Source organism: Gavialis gangeticus, unplaced genomic scaffold (genome assembly GCF_001723915.1).
Source record: "Gavialis gangeticus isolate Ggan-Ray unplaced genomic scaffold, GavGan_comp1, whole genome shotgun sequence".
In the NCBI taxonomy this organism is placed as follows: Eukaryota; Metazoa; Chordata; order Crocodylia; family Gavialidae; genus Gavialis; species Gavialis gangeticus.
Window position 1 is genome coordinate 15,316,935 of NW_017729015.1, and position 16,232 is coordinate 15,333,166.

At 45.1% G+C, this 16,232-nt stretch overlaps 1 protein-coding gene across 1 annotated transcript; it reads left to right on the forward strand.

Moving 5' to 3' along the window:
• The first annotated feature begins 1 nt into the window (after position 1).
• On the forward strand, positions 2–15,528 carry S100PBP (S100P binding protein). The gene is made up of 7 exons (XM_019512324.1): positions 2–16; positions 4,151–5,512; positions 5,818–5,912; positions 6,699–6,799; positions 11,550–11,553; positions 12,854–12,952; positions 14,713–15,528. The coding sequence occupies exons 2-7, from the start codon at positions 4,280–4,282 to the stop codon at positions 14,855–14,857; spliced, it is 1,677 nt and encodes a 558-aa protein (XP_019367869.1). The 5' UTR covers positions 2–16; positions 4,151–4,279; the 3' UTR covers positions 14,858–15,528.
• The last annotated feature ends 704 nt before the right edge of the window (positions 15,529–16,232 follow it).

Below are 16,232 nucleotides of genomic sequence, written 5' to 3' on the forward strand. Positions count from 1 at the left end.
CCCAAGATGGCGGCAGGTGAGTGGGGCCTCTTGGCCTTCTAGTCCTCCTCCCCTTCGGTTGTCTTGTGCTGGGGTCTGGGTGACCCCCCGGCCCAGGAGCCCCTGTCCTTTCAGCTGAGCCCGGGGGCGGTAAAGCTGGGGGCTCTGCCCCTCCCCCCAGTGCCAGGCTGGCTCTGGCAGCCACGGACCTGGGTGGCTGTGGGAGCGTGCACCTTATAGACTAATCCGGGCAGATCTAAATGCAGCTGTTGTGTGCATGTGCAAGTATGTGGAAGTGTGTGTGCATGTATGGGGTGCATGTCCATATATATATATAGAGAGAGAGAGAGAGAGAGAGAGAGAGATTATATAAATATATATATATTTATATTTTATTTATTTGTATATAAATGAAATCAGGGAATGGGCTGGCTGGTTGGCTCTCTAGCTCTCTATCTATCCCTATAGCTACAAGTGGGTGAAGCTCACTCCCTCCCTCAGGAGCTGTGAAGGCCCCCGCACAAAGCGATGATGGGAGGAGGGAGAGAGTTGCACGCAGAAGGCAGACGCGGGGGTGGAGGGGGTGGGGCAGGGTGAAATACTGGGAGAGGCCGGCCAGCCAGCCAGCCAGCCAGCAGGAACCTGTGGGAGCGAAGGAGTCTCCGCAGCTGAGCCAGGCTGTGGGATAAGACCCCTCAGTCTCCGTTGAAACCAGACTTAGCAAAATCCAGTCTGCAGGTGATTTCTGCTTCTGCAAGTTCCCATTCAAACCCAGTTTTAAAGGTTTGCTGCCTGAGAACAGCTATGTTATCATCTGTGTTATTGAGCCCAGTAATTATTGGTCTGGACTGATGCTGGCATACACAAAGCACCTGGATCTATTGCCAGGAGAGAGTAATCCAGTCAACCTCAAAAAATCAAGAGTGTCGAGAGCAGGATGTCCCTTTGAATCCCCTGCTTAGACACCCCAACAATGGTAGAACTGAAAAATTGCCCTTTCACTTGTTGGGACACAAGATTCCCTTTTCAGAGAGGTAACAAGGGGTGGGGCAGGAGCTTAGGGCTTAGGTTTTTTTGTGGTGGGGGCGCGGTTCTGGTGAAGTTCTGCCTCAGAAAACTGTTGGGAAGCACAAGAGAGCTGTTGCTTTGGTTGGTCTCTTAGAAACAACATGTAAACTGAGTGTAACATTTCATAGTATTGTGTGGATACAAAGGGAAATGAGTGAACAATAGCAAATGCTATTGAGAAGAAAAATGTTATAAGGGAGAAGGTTAATTGGCAGCCAGGGCAGGGGTAGGCCAGTAAAAAGGCATAAATGGAAGCACAGTCTAGGCAAGAGGACAAAAGGGCACCGAGTTATCTTTAGCCCAGACCTTGGTTTTGGAGCTTTGCCTTTCTGCATTTAAGGATGAGAATCCCACCTGCATCTGTCTCTTTTTACATCTTGTTTTTACCCTTTAAAATTTCTAATGGTTAATGTTAACAAATATAAGCTAACACCCTGGAAGGATCAAGGAATCTATTTCTAAGCACCTGGAGGAGAACAAGGTGACAGCCAACATCAAGAGCAACGTATACCCAGCCAGCTCAATTTCCTTCCACGACATGTTGATTGGCTCTGTGGATGGGAGTACAGCATCCTGGGTTGGGCGCTGCACTTCAAGAAAGATGAAGACAAATAAAGTCTAGTGAAGAAAGATAAAATGATGAGAAGTCTGGGAAACACGACATGCAAGGAAGGGCTGAAAGAACTATAATTATGTAGTTTGGAGCAGAGGAGACAGAGGGGGACTTTGATTAGTGTCTTCATATACCTGCGACGTAGTTATAGGGAGGATGGAGATGGTCTGTTTTCTGTGGTCACAGGGGATGGGACAAGGAGCAACAGTCTTAAATTGCAGCAGGGGAAATTTAGGTAGGAGATTAGGACGAACCTTCCCACTGGAAGGGTGGCTCTGCATTGGCGACTCAGAGGTTGTGGAAGCACCATTCACAGAAGTTTCCAAGAGCAAATTAGACAAGCACTTGACTTGGATGGTTTAGATAGGGATGCTTCTGCATTGAGCAAGGGGTTGGACTAGATGACCTGCTGAGGTCCTTTTCAGTCCACTGTTCTATGATCCTACTAGCATCTCATTTAATGTATTCCTTGCGTTACTGAGACCCCGCAGAAGATCTCCTCTACAACTCAGAGCAGGATTCTGATCTGAGAATAACTCCTTAACTCAGTAGGCTTGCCCAGCGTGCATTCAGTTAGATCTGTTCTACCCATAGATGCATGTTTTTCCTTTGGTTGCTCCTCCAGAGGCAGCACAGCTCTGGGGGAAGGAGTTGGCTTGTATGCTGGCTCACGCATCAACAGTCCCATTGTTACCCAAGCTATGCCGTCAGAATCTGTTGACGCAAGCCAGGATACTCAGTACTCGGCTCGGCTTTCAGAGTGAAAGGTGAGTCAGGCAGGATGTCGCAAAGAGCAGTTATCTTTTTACGTGTAAACTGAGCACATAAACAGGATTGAGGGCTCTTGTTGCTAATATGGATCCAGCAGACACTTAAAATAGAATGAAAGACAGTGATTTAAGTGTTTACTGGTGCCCTGAAGTCACTTGTGGCAGACTCGCTTACCCTGCAGGGATAAGCTAGTTTGTAGTTTACACTCACCTTTTTAGGCTCCTGAAGATGTTTGTATCTAAATTGCCAAGCCAGGAGCAAATACTGATTGATGGGTATTTGTACCATATCTTCCTTTTACCTTTGCTGTTTCTTGTATGCGTTTCATATCCTTCTTGTGCATTTTTTATGTATATGAGGTTGTTCTGTTCCACTTCTTTGGTCAAAATGTTACTCTGGATGATAGACGAAAGCCTCCTGAACAGAGGGCTGCCTCATTTTCTCTTCTATATAGTGGAGCTCCCTATCAAAACACTTCTCTTTGGAATCAGTGGGTAGTCAAACCAATGGCTTTGAAGAATAAGGTCACAAGGTATTTCTTGCATCCAGTTGGTCAAAGGGGGCAGGAAATACTTCCCACAAATACAGACTCACTGATTGAATGGGAGTCAGATAAATACTGGCTTCCAGCCTGAGGCCTCTTAATAGAGTAAGAATGCCTGCAAAATGTGACATTTAGAGAGTCTTAGTAAGACTAATGCAAGGTTTTGTTTGCAGTTAACAAATCCTCTGTGCATTGTTTTTCTCTGTTCTGTTTCTACATGCTGATGAAGTATTTAGGGTGTACTGTGGTAGAGCAGCTGTAGTCAGGGAGTAGACATACATGCTGTCTTCCAGGTTCTGCCCTGAAGTCGCTCTGTTTTTGGACTGGTGCTTACCTCACCTTTTGGGCTTTGTTTTCCTGTTTGAAAAAAAAGTCTGCTGCTTTTCCCTGGGTGGAGGAGGGGAAGGAAGGTTTGTGAGGCTTCATGTAATACTTTAAAAAATGGGTTACATTACTTAAGTGAAAAGTGCTTTGGAAAAGTACAAAGCTATTTCTGCAGGTAGGTTTGAGCAGTGGGAGGGGTTACACTGAATGACATTAGCAGCTTCAAAGAAACAGGCAGGATGATTAGTCTTTTTCGTGAAATGGTTCTAATTAATGCTGGTTATTAAAATTGGTAATGGTAAATAAGTAGTTTGGCTTCAGTTGGACTCCCAAGAGCCCCTCTTTGCATGACAGATTGGCTGCTAGAACATCAGCCTTTCTTTCTACCTCATGTTTGAGTACCTTGAGCAAACTTATTCTATTATATCTTCCTCTGTTAGTGTTTATATAAGCCATAAAGGCCAGGAGCAGATACAGCAAAGACCAGGGGTCTTTAAATGTTGGGTTGTTTCAATCAAGGATGGATTCTAGTAGAGCTGTTCTCTTGCTGCTGTATCCAAAAGATGTAAATGTGATTAAGAGAAGTACACAATGTTAGAAAGCAAACAAAGGAAGAGACAGTCTTTCCTTCAGTGTCAGACTGTAGAGCATCCTTGATTTCAAAGCGAGTAGTTGAAGGATAAGCGTTAGGTGCTCTGTGCTAAGTGAAAATCCAATTTTTGCCTCTCCTAGGCAGGAGAGGGGGGGCATCACTTTTGCAAAGGGAAACGGCTGGCAAAGGAGTAACTGTAGCTGAGGTAAGAACAGATGAGAGATTTTCTTTAATTACTCTTGATATTTTCTTTTTGCAGGCAGGTGGGAGCCATTTTGTGATTGATGCTCTGGAAAGAGAGAGCACATAATCAGCTGCTTGGGACTGAGCAGACACTGCTTCAGAGCAGAAAGCAGTGGATCACTGAAATACAGAGCCCAACAGCATCATGACAAGCTGTTCTTCTCAGTCCTTGGGCCCTGGCTTATCTCATGAACTTGATAACAGTCCAGTGCCCGGAGCCAAAAGGCCCGTGCATTCTCCAGACGGAGCTCAGCCCAAGGAGTCCACTAAGAAACGTTGCCAGCTGAATCATTACTGCAACACTCCATGTCCATTGGAGAAACTATTGCTAAGTTCCCCAGATTCTGCCTGCTTCCTGGCATCCTCTCACTGCCTGGATGATGCCGAGGCAGAAAGCCTTGTTAACAGATCTTCTCTGATGGAAGATAGTGCTGTGGTCCTTTCTCTAGATACAACCAGGTGTTTTGATGATAGTATGCTTGATGATTCCTTGCTGGAACCAACAGACAGTGAACAAGAGGACTCTTCCTGTAGTTACACTGAGGAGGAGATCCAGCAGCTCTTGGCAGATGATGACTTAGAACCTGAGCCATATACCTCTGGCAAGTTTGCTCTATTCAACGTAAAAGTAGGTGGAAAAAATATGGAGACAATTAAAAGTAGGTGGACTTGGGACTCGGGGGTACCCAAAGATGCAAAGACATCAGGGACCAAGGAGGAGGTACTAAATGATGCGTCTACCTCCTGGACATGCTCTTCTGCTAGTTCTAGGTGCTCTGGTCTGGACAAGGAAACTGCAAATCCCAACTGTGAAAAGTACTTGAGTGCAGACTGCTTGAAAATGAGCCAAATCACTGGCACATTGTTTGACTGTGGGATGGAGGAACTTCCAAGTGTTACCCTGATTGATGCTGTCTCTGTAGCTCAGGTGAAAGGGGGTGATGTGTTGGAGGAAACTGAAAAAGCAACTGTGCAAGTAATAAGAAATGGTTTACAAAATGCAGATAAAAGTAGCACAGAGGATAATGAAATCTGCTGTAATAGCCTGGCTCCTGAAGAGGCACCAGACCTTCCAGCTCAGCACAGTCTGGATGCAAATGGTGTGGAAAATCCACCAGTAGAAATCCAAGAATCATTTGGCTGCTGCAGTGCACCCATGGGAACTTCCACACCCTCACCTGACCTTGCCTGTGACCAAAGTAAGGATGACGTGGACAATTCTGCACCAGGACTGCTACAGCATCTGAAAGCCTTTAGTAGTGCCTTAAACCCGGACCCTCCAAAATCAACAGAAGGTGGCTTATTGAAGAACATTGGCTCCCAAACGGAGGATTTGGGGCAAGAGTCTTCAGTGTCTGAACTGACAGACAATCTCAAAGTAAACAAAACACTTGGTCTCTTTCCTGTGGAAAAAACCTTGGGCAGCACTGGCTTATCTCAACCCTGCTTTATAAACACGTCACACTTTCAAAGCTGTCTTGCAGTGGTTGCAGCGACATGTTATAAATTTGTGAAACAGAGCACAGGGGCACTGGGGGGGGTGACACGGGCACTTCCTCTTATAAATATTGCGCTTTTGGGATCAGTAACTGCCTGAGTGCACACACAGGTGCACAATACATATAAATAAGTAAGAAATGTGTATATTTTGATATGCCTTAACTTTTTCCCTCCTCTGTCCAGTTAAACTCTGTAATCTTGGGCCAGAGCTGTGGACAAGAGGCTCCCAGTGGGAAGAAGCTAGGCAAAGTCCTTCCTGTGCCACAGATGGAAAACAGGTAGTGTTTTTATGGGCTTCTGGCTACCTTAGCTCAGTGTTGATCTATGGAGAACTGGCTTGTTTCATGGTGCTAACTCTTCTGGCTTCCTTTTGCTAAGTTGCATTACAAGACATGCAGATAGTTAAATGGAATTAGGATGGTTTTGCCTTATGGGTGACTTGTAAAGACAGAGGATCTAAGCTGCCCTGAATGGAAGAGGAAGTATTTGAGATGCTGTCAGAATGGTCCATGCTGCGAGTGTTTGAGAGTCCCATGGCACTTTATCCCTTTGGTTCCAGCAGATGGCAGCAACAACGCAGCTCATGGAAATAGGGAGGGAAGCTCTCTGTCAAAGTGGACAAGAAGGCTTTCTCTGAGAGAGGGAAAGCTCCATCTTTCCTTACTCACTAATGTACTACTGTCTGAAGCTCTGGATTCATTGCACCTGCTTCAGCTCTTGATGTTACTCCACTGAGATGTGATATTCCTCATCATTCTCATTCCCAAAGGGGCCTTGTGTAACTGGTGATGTTCTCTCCTTTAATGGGGACAGTGCAGATGTTGAACTTCCCTGATCCTGGGAATGCCTTGCCAGATCTCTTGGCTGGCTCTCTTTTTCCTGTTTTCTCCAGAAGTACCTTTCTGAAGCTTCTCCAGAGTCCTCCTTCCAGCTAACGAGTCCAGAAGAATAGTGCTTTGAGGAGCTTGTTGTCTGTGTAGCTATAAGGCAGATCTGTTTGTTGCGTGTACCATTGCTTGGCAGGTCCTTCTGAGAAGCTAATGTTGTCTCTCTCTCATTTAAAGGCTGAGGCGACAGCTGTACACTTCTGAAGCAGAGCTTGAGCAGAGGAAGCGAATCTATATTCAGTGCGTGCATTATCACGTAAGGACTCCCAGGGATCCTATGTCAGGTAACCTACAGCTCAAGGTTGCAGTACGGTGCTGGGGAGAGCTGGCAATACACTTAGGCTGCATTCTGTAAAGCTGGCTCAGAGGCCCTTGCTTGCAGGCAGTACTAGGAGTAGCATCACCTTCACTTCCAGGGTCTTGGTTGCACAAAGGTCCTGTATAGTAATATTCACAAGAGCTGTGGTAAGCAGGAAGGTTGCATGCATCTGAGTCATGTGGTGGTGCATGCATGCTGTTGTACTTTGGCACTTTGGGCAGCAAAGCACTTGTGTTGCCTATGAACTGGGAGAGGAGGACCTGAGTTCTCAGCTCTGGTGGTGCTAAGGTAGGGAGACCATTCTCTTCTGTCTGCCTGGTTGGACCTGGAGCTATGGAATCTTGAACTTGAATGCCAAGAGGTAAGACTTGCAGCTCTTGCTAATCAATTCCAGGCCTCTTGGACTGTTCCCCTTTTAAATGGGTCATTCAAAGTCTATTACTGACTTGTTAAAAAGAAAAATCCCCCTTGAAAAAACAGGCTTGACTGACTGAAGAGCAGAGCTTAAAGGGATTGTGGGTGGAAACTCGTGAGGTTAAAGAGGATCCATCAGCTTTCAGAGATGGCCTCAAACCAAGTGGATTCTTTGGGCTCTTCCCAAATTGTCATTTCTTGAGAGTTCTACAAAACTGAGAGTCGTGCTGCTCATCACATGGAACTTCCACTTATCTGGGCGGTGCGAACAGCTGCATCGCCACAGGGCTGCTTTCCAGTGTATGAATATGGCATAAGTAATGCAGAGGGGGCCATGTGAGGGAAGCTAAATCTGATCTGTCTTTCCTTCCTTTCGAATGAAAAATGCAAGACGTATGTTGTGAGTCATAGCATGTCCGGCAGGAGCCCCTGATGAATGAGGTTGGTGGCTGAGCTGAAAGCTCCATTTTGCCAAGGAAGATTATTACATGTAACACGCACACCTTTATTATTAGTCCAAACTTCTGTTATCTCAACAAGCAGGGAGGTTTTTTTCCAGTTGGCCTAGGAGTACCTGCTTAATAGGTTGGGTTTGATCCTCAATTTTACCTCCCTCTGCACACCCTTAAATCTAGCAAGAATTTATAATTGCTCTTCTACCAAGTCACAGAACATATAGGGGTTTTGAGTAATTTCAAACAGAATATAGGCTTCAAAGCCAACCATCCATTGATTTGGTTCTTCCTGGAAAGTGGTAACCAAGCAGGTGACTAGAAAGCGTACTGGTACCTTATTACTGCCACCAATCTTGTTAGACTTGTCCTGTATATTTGGGTCACTTATCACTTGCATTGTGGTAGCATTGAACTTCACTCTTCTTCCCTGCACTGCTTTGCACTGCATCTCCTATCCTTCGTATGTATGTCTGCTCCTGGGGAGGGATCTTGTACTCATCTGTGTTGCACCTAACACATTGCTGATGCTACACAAATTCAACTTTCCCATGCTTGTATAGGTTAAAACCACTTACAAGTAAAGTAGTCTGCAATCACTACAAACCATGTCATGCCTGTGCACTGAATAGCTTGAAGGAAGCCTCTTTTTGCTGAGGGGGGCAGTGAGCATGGGGGGAGGTGTAACTCTTCCAGCCTGACCACTTTAAGTGAAGAGACTAGTGAAAAATCAACCAGTGGCTTTGATTGTCAGCATTGCCCTCAGGAAGCGGGGAGTAGTCACTCTGAATGAATAGACTCGTTTGCAGCTTTCCACATGAATCTAAATGCTGCTGGGACTGGGTCCTAGAGCCCGTGAAAATGAGATGTGATTTGAACATCTGTTCCAAAATGACTGGCTGGAACTGCTAATAGTTGACCACAAAAGAAATCTGCCAGCTGACCGCTTGTTGGTATTCGCACTTCATTACTGCCCTTTATTCAAACCTAAATAGAATGAAATCCTCCTTGATGAGCTTCTCATTGGTGATTCTGGTTGGTCTTTTCTCAATCATCACTACTGATGAGGCTCCTATTTTTGTAACTTGAGTTGAATATTATATGGCTCTTGGCACAGTGTGCTACACAATGCTGTTGTTAGTCTGGGCCCATAAGGGAGATGTAGCTGAGGACTACTTTTTAAAGGACAAGTGAAGGACAAACTTAATGGGGAAAGCAGTTTCCCCTCCTCACTGGATCCTTCTCTTGCTTTTTTGCCCGGATCTCTGTACTCCAGTAAATCTGCCTTTGCAGGTCATTAACTCTGTAATTGTGCATGTCCAGTAGTGCTTGCACCACCTGCTGCTCAGACAACTTCCATGGCGCCATTTGGACTGGGAACGTTGAGTCCAGTCCTGTATTTATGATGTACCTGGGAAGCCACGCTAGCTCTTCTAGTTGGGTCTGGAGTAACTTCTTTCTGGAAGGGTTTTTCAAGCAAATTTCTATTACAGATTCTCTCCAAGGACAGGTTGATGCAAAATCCAAGTCCTAGAATGAGGGCTCCCTCCTTTTGGAGGGGGACTTGTTCATTACTGTTCTGGAAATGATGGGAAGAGGAAGATCCACCTTGTCAGGTGTCGTGGGGATCTGTTAAGACCTGGTTTTATTTAGTATCTTAAAGACACAGCAGCAATTGACACTGCCACCAGTCACCTGCTGCCAATTTTCTGGACCCATGGGGAACCCTGCAGGCTGGATAACACATCCATAGGTTGAACAACACTGGTTAAGACTAATAAATAGCATATTGCAGATTTTTGGAAGTGTTGTGAGAGATGAAGTGCAACAACATAAGGGATTTGGGGAGAAATAAAGAGAGAACATAGAAATGAATGCTGCCATGGCTATGTCCGTCTTGAAACGCCTCCTTTCATTTTGGCTGGAATTGAGCTAGCTGAGGAAAGAGGCAATTGTTGATTTACTGGGGCTCCCTCCATTTGGCTATAATGTTGTGGGAGGGGACAAGATCTAGGGTCTAGACTCAGCTGTCCTGAGTCAGGTACCCCCTTGGTATAGCCAAACCCAGGGATCAGTTTGAACGGATCCATTAAAATTAACGGAATTGCCTCCCTAAAGTCTCATCTCTAGTAGGGAGACCAGGGAGTATGGTTGATGTTTGTAAAGCCAATAAGGGAAGTGGCTGCTCACAGCAAGATGAGTTGTGTTCTAGAGTAGAGGAGCTTCCAGGAGTTGGCTGCTTCATAATAGAGTCAAATATGCATCCCCAGCAAAGGCAGAAACTCCTGTGGAATATGAAGGCAAAAGCTTCTCTAAGGGGAAGCCACATGCAGTAGAAACTACAAAGGCTGGTGGTTTTAAAAGGAATTTTTAGGCTACTGACCTGACTTTGCAGAGCCCCAGATCCAAAAGCTCCCATTGAGAACATTTGGAGCTGCCTAGGTTTGAATTTCCTTGAAAATCTGATCCTAAATGTGTATAACCTGATACCTTAGCTGTTTGGGAGAGGTGGGGAATGGAATACACCTGTCAAATCACAATGAATATGGCAACTTGCTTCACTTTTGTGTTTTCTCTCTGGCCTCGCTGTACTTGGTCATGATCCTTACTGCTCACAGAATCACTGAGATCATTGGATTCAATAGCACTAGAAGTAAAAACATTATTGAACTGTTTAAGGCAGGGGTGGGCAAAATGTGGCCTGGGGGCCAGATGCGGCCCACCAGGCCATTCTATCCAGCTCACGGGGCCCCTAAAAAATTTAGAAAATTAATATTTATCTGCCCCTGGTTGCCTGCCATGCGGCCCTCGATGGCTTGCCAAAACTCAGTAAGTGGCCCTCCGTCCAAAATAATTGCCCACCCCAGGTTTAAGAGGTCCCAGTACCAATGAGTACATGCTTCTAAGAAGGTGCAATGAATTCTTTCTACTATGGGCCCCTCTCTCCCCCTGCCAAAATTACTAGTAATGTGAAGAATTAGTTAGTTGCATGGTATTGGCCCTTGTGTTCAGCTGTTGAAGGCAGCTGCAAACTTTAAATGACTGCTTAAGGTTGCCTTTCTAGGATGGCATTTGCTGCAGTCGCCAATTGAAAGGAGAGGTTGTTCCTGTTTTTGTGAGTGGTGGGGGAGGTGTTAATAAGACAAGTATTCTGTTAAAATGTGGCCTGCTTTGCAACAGCTTTTGAGATGCCTCACAGTATAGAAAAGCTTGTTTGGCAGTGGGTAAGGTGGAGTTTGGGGTGGAGTTAATAGCCAGAAGAACTTTGTGGGGTGGGGGGAGAATCCATCTAAAAATTTCTTCATGGAAAAATCTCAATTTCTATTGTAGGAAAAAAACCAATTACGATCAGGTTCTGATCTCTCTTTGGCACAGAGCAAAGTAAAGCCAGAAGGACAGCAGCTTAACAGGGTACCCTGATGGTACATCTATGGGTGATTTAAAGAGCAGCGATTCTCAACCTCTTTTGTACCAGGACCCATTTGTAAACATCAATGATCAGTCCCAACCCAGTAAATAGTTTAAGTAAAAAACAGCCCCCTGGCTCTGCCAGTGCCCCTCACTCCTGACCTGCTACCCCCATGTCCCAGCCCCCCAGTGTGTGGGGCAGGGGGTGGGTGTGTGGGGTATGGGGGGCCCCAAGCAGCCCTTTGCAGGCTGGAGCTCTGCCAGCCTGCAAGGGAAAAGCCATGGATTTCCCATGGTTTTTCTCCTTCAAAGGAGAATCCATTTTTAAAGTTTGTTCAGGATCCTGTCATACATTCTTGCAACCCACAGGTTGAGAAACTCTGGTATAGAGCAGGCTAAACAGCTTTTAACATTAACCTTTAATGCCACCCCTAGCACACTGGGCTTTGCTAGGGGCAGATGCCTGATCAAAATGCTTCCACTTTTCTCCACTGCTGGGATGGTAGCTGGGAGAAGTGAGACTGCTGCAGCAGTTCTTGGACAAGCATTTGTCTGTCCCCGGGTTTTGTTCTCCTGTCTCTGCTTGACTGCACCTTGTCTCCTGTCTCTGCTTGACTGCAGCTCCAAGTAGGTGTAGACAGTCCTGCATAGAAAACCTGAACTCTTGGGAAGTGCTTATGATATTGGAAGAAATCGCACATCTTCCACTCACTTCTCCAAATAGTTTGAAATGACTTGGTATCAAAGGGAGCTGTCTTGAAACGTGGGTGGCAAGAGCCTGCATTTTATTACTTGTTTGCTACCTGCATGGGATCTTGGACTTGTCAGGAAGTCCTTTCGAGGAAGGGGTCCTTTTGACAGGAGGTTAGTCGTCTTTCAGACTTGGGAGAGAACCCCTTCAATTAATTGAAAACTGCTTCTCCATCAAAGGAGATGGGGGGACCACTCCATAGAGACTCATTTAAGAAACAGCAAGATCCTGTAGAAAGGAGAGAGAAGCCTCATGTAGAGCCACACCTCATGTCACTGCAGTCGTGGGATTAAGGAGGTGGAAAAAAATCCCATTGTTTGCAGAAGCCTGACAGCAACATTCAAAGAGAGGTTTAAGTAGAGAGTTCACCGCACTTATCTCAGCCAGAACTGCCAGATCCTGAAGTGAGGAGTGGGCAAAAGTACAAGCTTTGCAGAAAAAGTCTGAGCTACTAGCTTATTTCCTGGACACAGGGACTGTTGTACCTTGCCAGTCCATCCATTGCATCATTTTGGGAAGGATTCACAGCAGGAGACCTGTGTAGAACAGCTGCCTTTAATGAAGGGGCTTATTGTATGCAGTAGATAACACTGGCAGTGAGATCATTAACAATAGAGGGAACTCCTTTTCAGATCTAAATAATTGTGAATGAAGACATTTGCTGTACCTGGATTATAGAAGCGTGCTATTGGATCAGTGCAGCAGGCCATCAGGGCAGCAAGGAGCCTATTATGTGGGGAGCTTTCTGACAAGTGACATCCTATGTGTGGTGGCAGCAGATATCTGCAATCCAAGAAAGTGTCTCCCAAGTGTCCCTGAAAAGGGGGTCTACTGATGGGCTTACAGTCTCTGTGGCCCCCCGTCTCCTAGTGTAAGATCCTTCTGGAGAACCAGGACCAGCATCAGCAGTCAGTTCACAGTTCTTTGCTTTTATCCAGCCCGTGTAACATGCTTGATCTCCCATTAACTGCTTGATTTGCTGAATTGCAGGTACTTTAGGGGAATGTCATGCTCTGTTGAGTAACATTGCCAGCAAGAACAGGAACCATGACCAAAGCTGGAAGCATGCATTGGACCTCACAATGAGGTATGGTACTCATAATTGTGGTAAGGGGACAGGGCCAGAGGAAAGCTCTTCTTACTTCATTTCCCATTGGATTGTCTTGTTCAGGAACGTCTTTCTTTCTTTTTCTTTCTTTCTTTCTTTCTTTCTTTCTTTCTTTCTTTCTTACTTAGAAATTCCTCAGAGGATTTTACTGATCTGAGAACTAATCACTGACCTCTTTCTTTGAAATGATTATAGTTCGCAAAGGAAGTTCTTCCAGATGCTAAATATCTGTTCAGAAAAAAGTAAAATACTCATCAGAGAGACTTGGCACCTTGGCCATTAAGCTTCAAGCCAAATACTGTATTTGCTCACTTACCTCACTCCCAGAATAAAATATACATCTTGTTTCTGGGAAGGAAGAATGAGGGGGGGGAAGTTTTTTGCTTTTTTTCCAGTATGACAACTGTATGGAGCAGGGACAGCTAAAGAGTCTGCAAGGCTGTGAAGTAGGGGAAGAGAGACCAGCAGATAATCAACTTTTCTTTTGACTAGAGGAACATCAAGACCATTAAAAAGGAGAGATGGTCATTAACACCTGTAGAATGAAGAACAGTAAGACATGAAGTCAATTGACTCCCTCCACTGCCTGAAAAGAGATGCTGCTGCTGCTGCTGCTGCTGGGTGGTTGATTTTTTTTTTTTTTTGGAGCAGGAATCAAATCAGGGGAGTTTCTGTTCTGGGCTGAAAGATCAGCTGACACTTTTTAAGAGCTATGGGGTTGTGTGTTTTTTATATGAGAAAATATGGGAATAGAGACAGCCCAAGTGCTGGGGAGTAGTTCTTCACTTCCCAGTGTAACTGTGACTTGGAGAGACTCGGGGAGGACATGGCTCCATCACCATGATCCAGTTAGGACTTAACCTTTCGACATGGGAGTGTGGTGTGATGGTGACCTGTTATATGGGCACCAGTCTGCCAGGATTGGTAACCCCAGCTTGTGTTACAGTTTGAAGCCTGTTTGGTTAGAAACTTGCTGAGCTACTGATGGAGAACTGAAGGTTCTCGGTGTTGATGTGAATCACCATGAGCAAGCCAGGTGCTCCTTCTAAATAACTATTTTATACGGTCAGTATTTTTGTAGAGTGCCCCCAGCCATTGCCTTGTGCCCCGATTTGTCCTTGCAGTTAATAAATACTATTTCCTGAGCCCCGTTGATATCGCTGCACAAACAAGAAAAAGAAAAGGCAGCAGCAGCTCTTCTTCAAAGAGCTGAATTGGCAAAGCAGCATCTGACAGTGGGGAAGCTTTGTTTTCCAGCCACTAAGAGCAGGTTACAGGCAAGTTGATTCAAGTAGAATTGGTCTTTTAAAGGCATGGTGGGAAGATGATTTGAAGCTGCTTGTTTAATGCTGTCAGCTTTGGCAAAATGTGTTCTCTGGCTATGGCAACTTCTAGAGGGAGTTCACTTCCTTTTTAACTGTCAGGTGCTGGGCACCTACAGACTTCTCCGGCAGACCATGGACATGCACGGTTTTTGTGGAAATCTGAGAAAGCATTAGATAAAGCTCCTGGAAGAGATTCTTTGGATAGTTTACCATCATTCCTTGCCAAGGGGGATTCATTAGATAACTGGGGGGTTTTTTCCCCTTTTTAAAATCCAGTAACAATAGAAGCGTGTCTGCAAACCCCTGGGCTTGGGAACATATCTGCAGACCAGTAGCTGTTCCTTCAGCGCTTGCATGTGTGCTTCCTGCCCTAATTCATTCTGTTCTCCTTTCTTCCCCCTTCTGTTCTTGCAGAAATTACCCACGGTTCTCCAAGAAACCTACCCAAAAATACAGCCTTAATCAGTGGGTGAACAAGAACTCGGCAAACTACCGTCGCTTCCAGAGCATTCCTGACCACTTCCAGCGTAGCCCTGTCATGGGCTCTGCTAACGACTGACCTGCCTACTTGATGGACTATCTTTTCTTTTCTTTCCTTTTTTTTTCCCCCTTGCAGTTACCAGTAGTTGTTTTTAATTGTCCTGTCTTTTACCTCTGCCACTTGATTGCTTATTTAGTGATCTGTTTTTAATAAGCCCAGTTTTGGGGGCTTCATATGTCTGGAGACTGACTCTCTCTTTTTTTTCATTTTCAGTTAAATTCTGAATGTGATCTGTTTTTCATACTGGTAACTTCTGGTACAATTTATCAGTGTTGTCTTAGAAATGAAATAACGGCTGCTAAAACAGGCAAAGGTTACCTGCGTTCAAGGGGGACTCTCTTGTCAGACCTGACCAAAGGCTGGGAAATTTCAGTGGGAGTATCTGTATGATGCTCTTTTAGAGTGGGGAATCTTTGGATAGTGTTACATTTTTAAAGCAGCTCTGTAGGTGACTACTTCTTTATGCTTGACCTAGGGAGAGTCCTGGAGTGACATTGCACATAGTCATTAATTAAAAGTAATTGTTGAACTGCTTGTCTTTTATTTCAGGTTTTTTTTCCTTCAGATCTCTTTGATTCTGTGTTGGTTTCCTTCATTTGTAGTTGTATTTTTTTTTAACATTTTTTTTGTAAAATGTTCTGTTTAGATTTGCACTTTGTTGATAGTGTTATAAATATTTTGCACCTTTTTGAATGTGTCTTGCTTGTTACTAAGTGGGTGGGTGCTCTTGTGTTGGTAGATCCTCCCTGCTGCCGTTTCTTACAGTCTTGCGTCCTGTTTAATACTCTAGCAATTGCAGCTAAGCTGCAAACTTTCTCTACCTGCATTCCTCGTCTGGTGCCCTGAAATGCTCAACTTTCCCCTCCTTCCAACTGTTGGATAGCCCTAATCTGAGGGCCTGTATCTCGAGAGGGCTTCGCCTAACTATTTTCTGCCATATCCATCCCTCAGTTCTTATGCAGTTTTATATAACCTAACAAACTAACCCAACCAAGATAGTTACAGCCAACCTCCAGCAGTCTCTTCACCCTTTCTTCACTCTCATTACTATTTGAACATGCCTAGCTGCAAAGTGTACAGCTTGTCAACCTGTTGACTGTTCTTCTCCATGAGATCCTTCTTAATATCAACAGTTGACTGGGCTTGTGCAGGTAGTGTGCCCTCCTAGCAAAAGCCGGTTCTTTAGGAAGACTAAGTAGAGGTTGGGGCAGTAGAAGGAAAACCAGGTGAACCAACTCGAGGCAGTTGTGAAGGAAGCTTCAGGTTTCTCCATCATAATGGCCTAACAGGAAAGTCTGGAGCTGGTGGCTATCTTGTTACTCTTGCATCCCCAAGTGTTCCAGGATATGCATGGGCGGCTGGTGCTGCCTTAGTTGAGGGGGGCCTATGACCA

What these genes read in the sequence shown, in the direction of transcription:
- S100PBP (XM_019512324.1), top strand. Translation starts at nt 4,280, where the DNA reads ATGACAAGCTGTTCTTCTCAGTCCTTGGGCCCTGGCTTATCTCATGAA. An exon ending in AACTGACAGACAATCTCAAA is followed by an intron (nt 5,513 to 5,817) that starts GTAAACAAAACA and finishes TCCTCTGTCCAG; the next exon opens with TTAAACTCTGTAATCTTGGG. An exon ending in GTGCCACAGATGGAAAACAG is followed by an intron (nt 5,913 to 6,698) that starts GTAGTGTTTTTA and finishes TCTCATTTAAAG; the next exon opens with GCTGAGGCGACAGCTGTACA.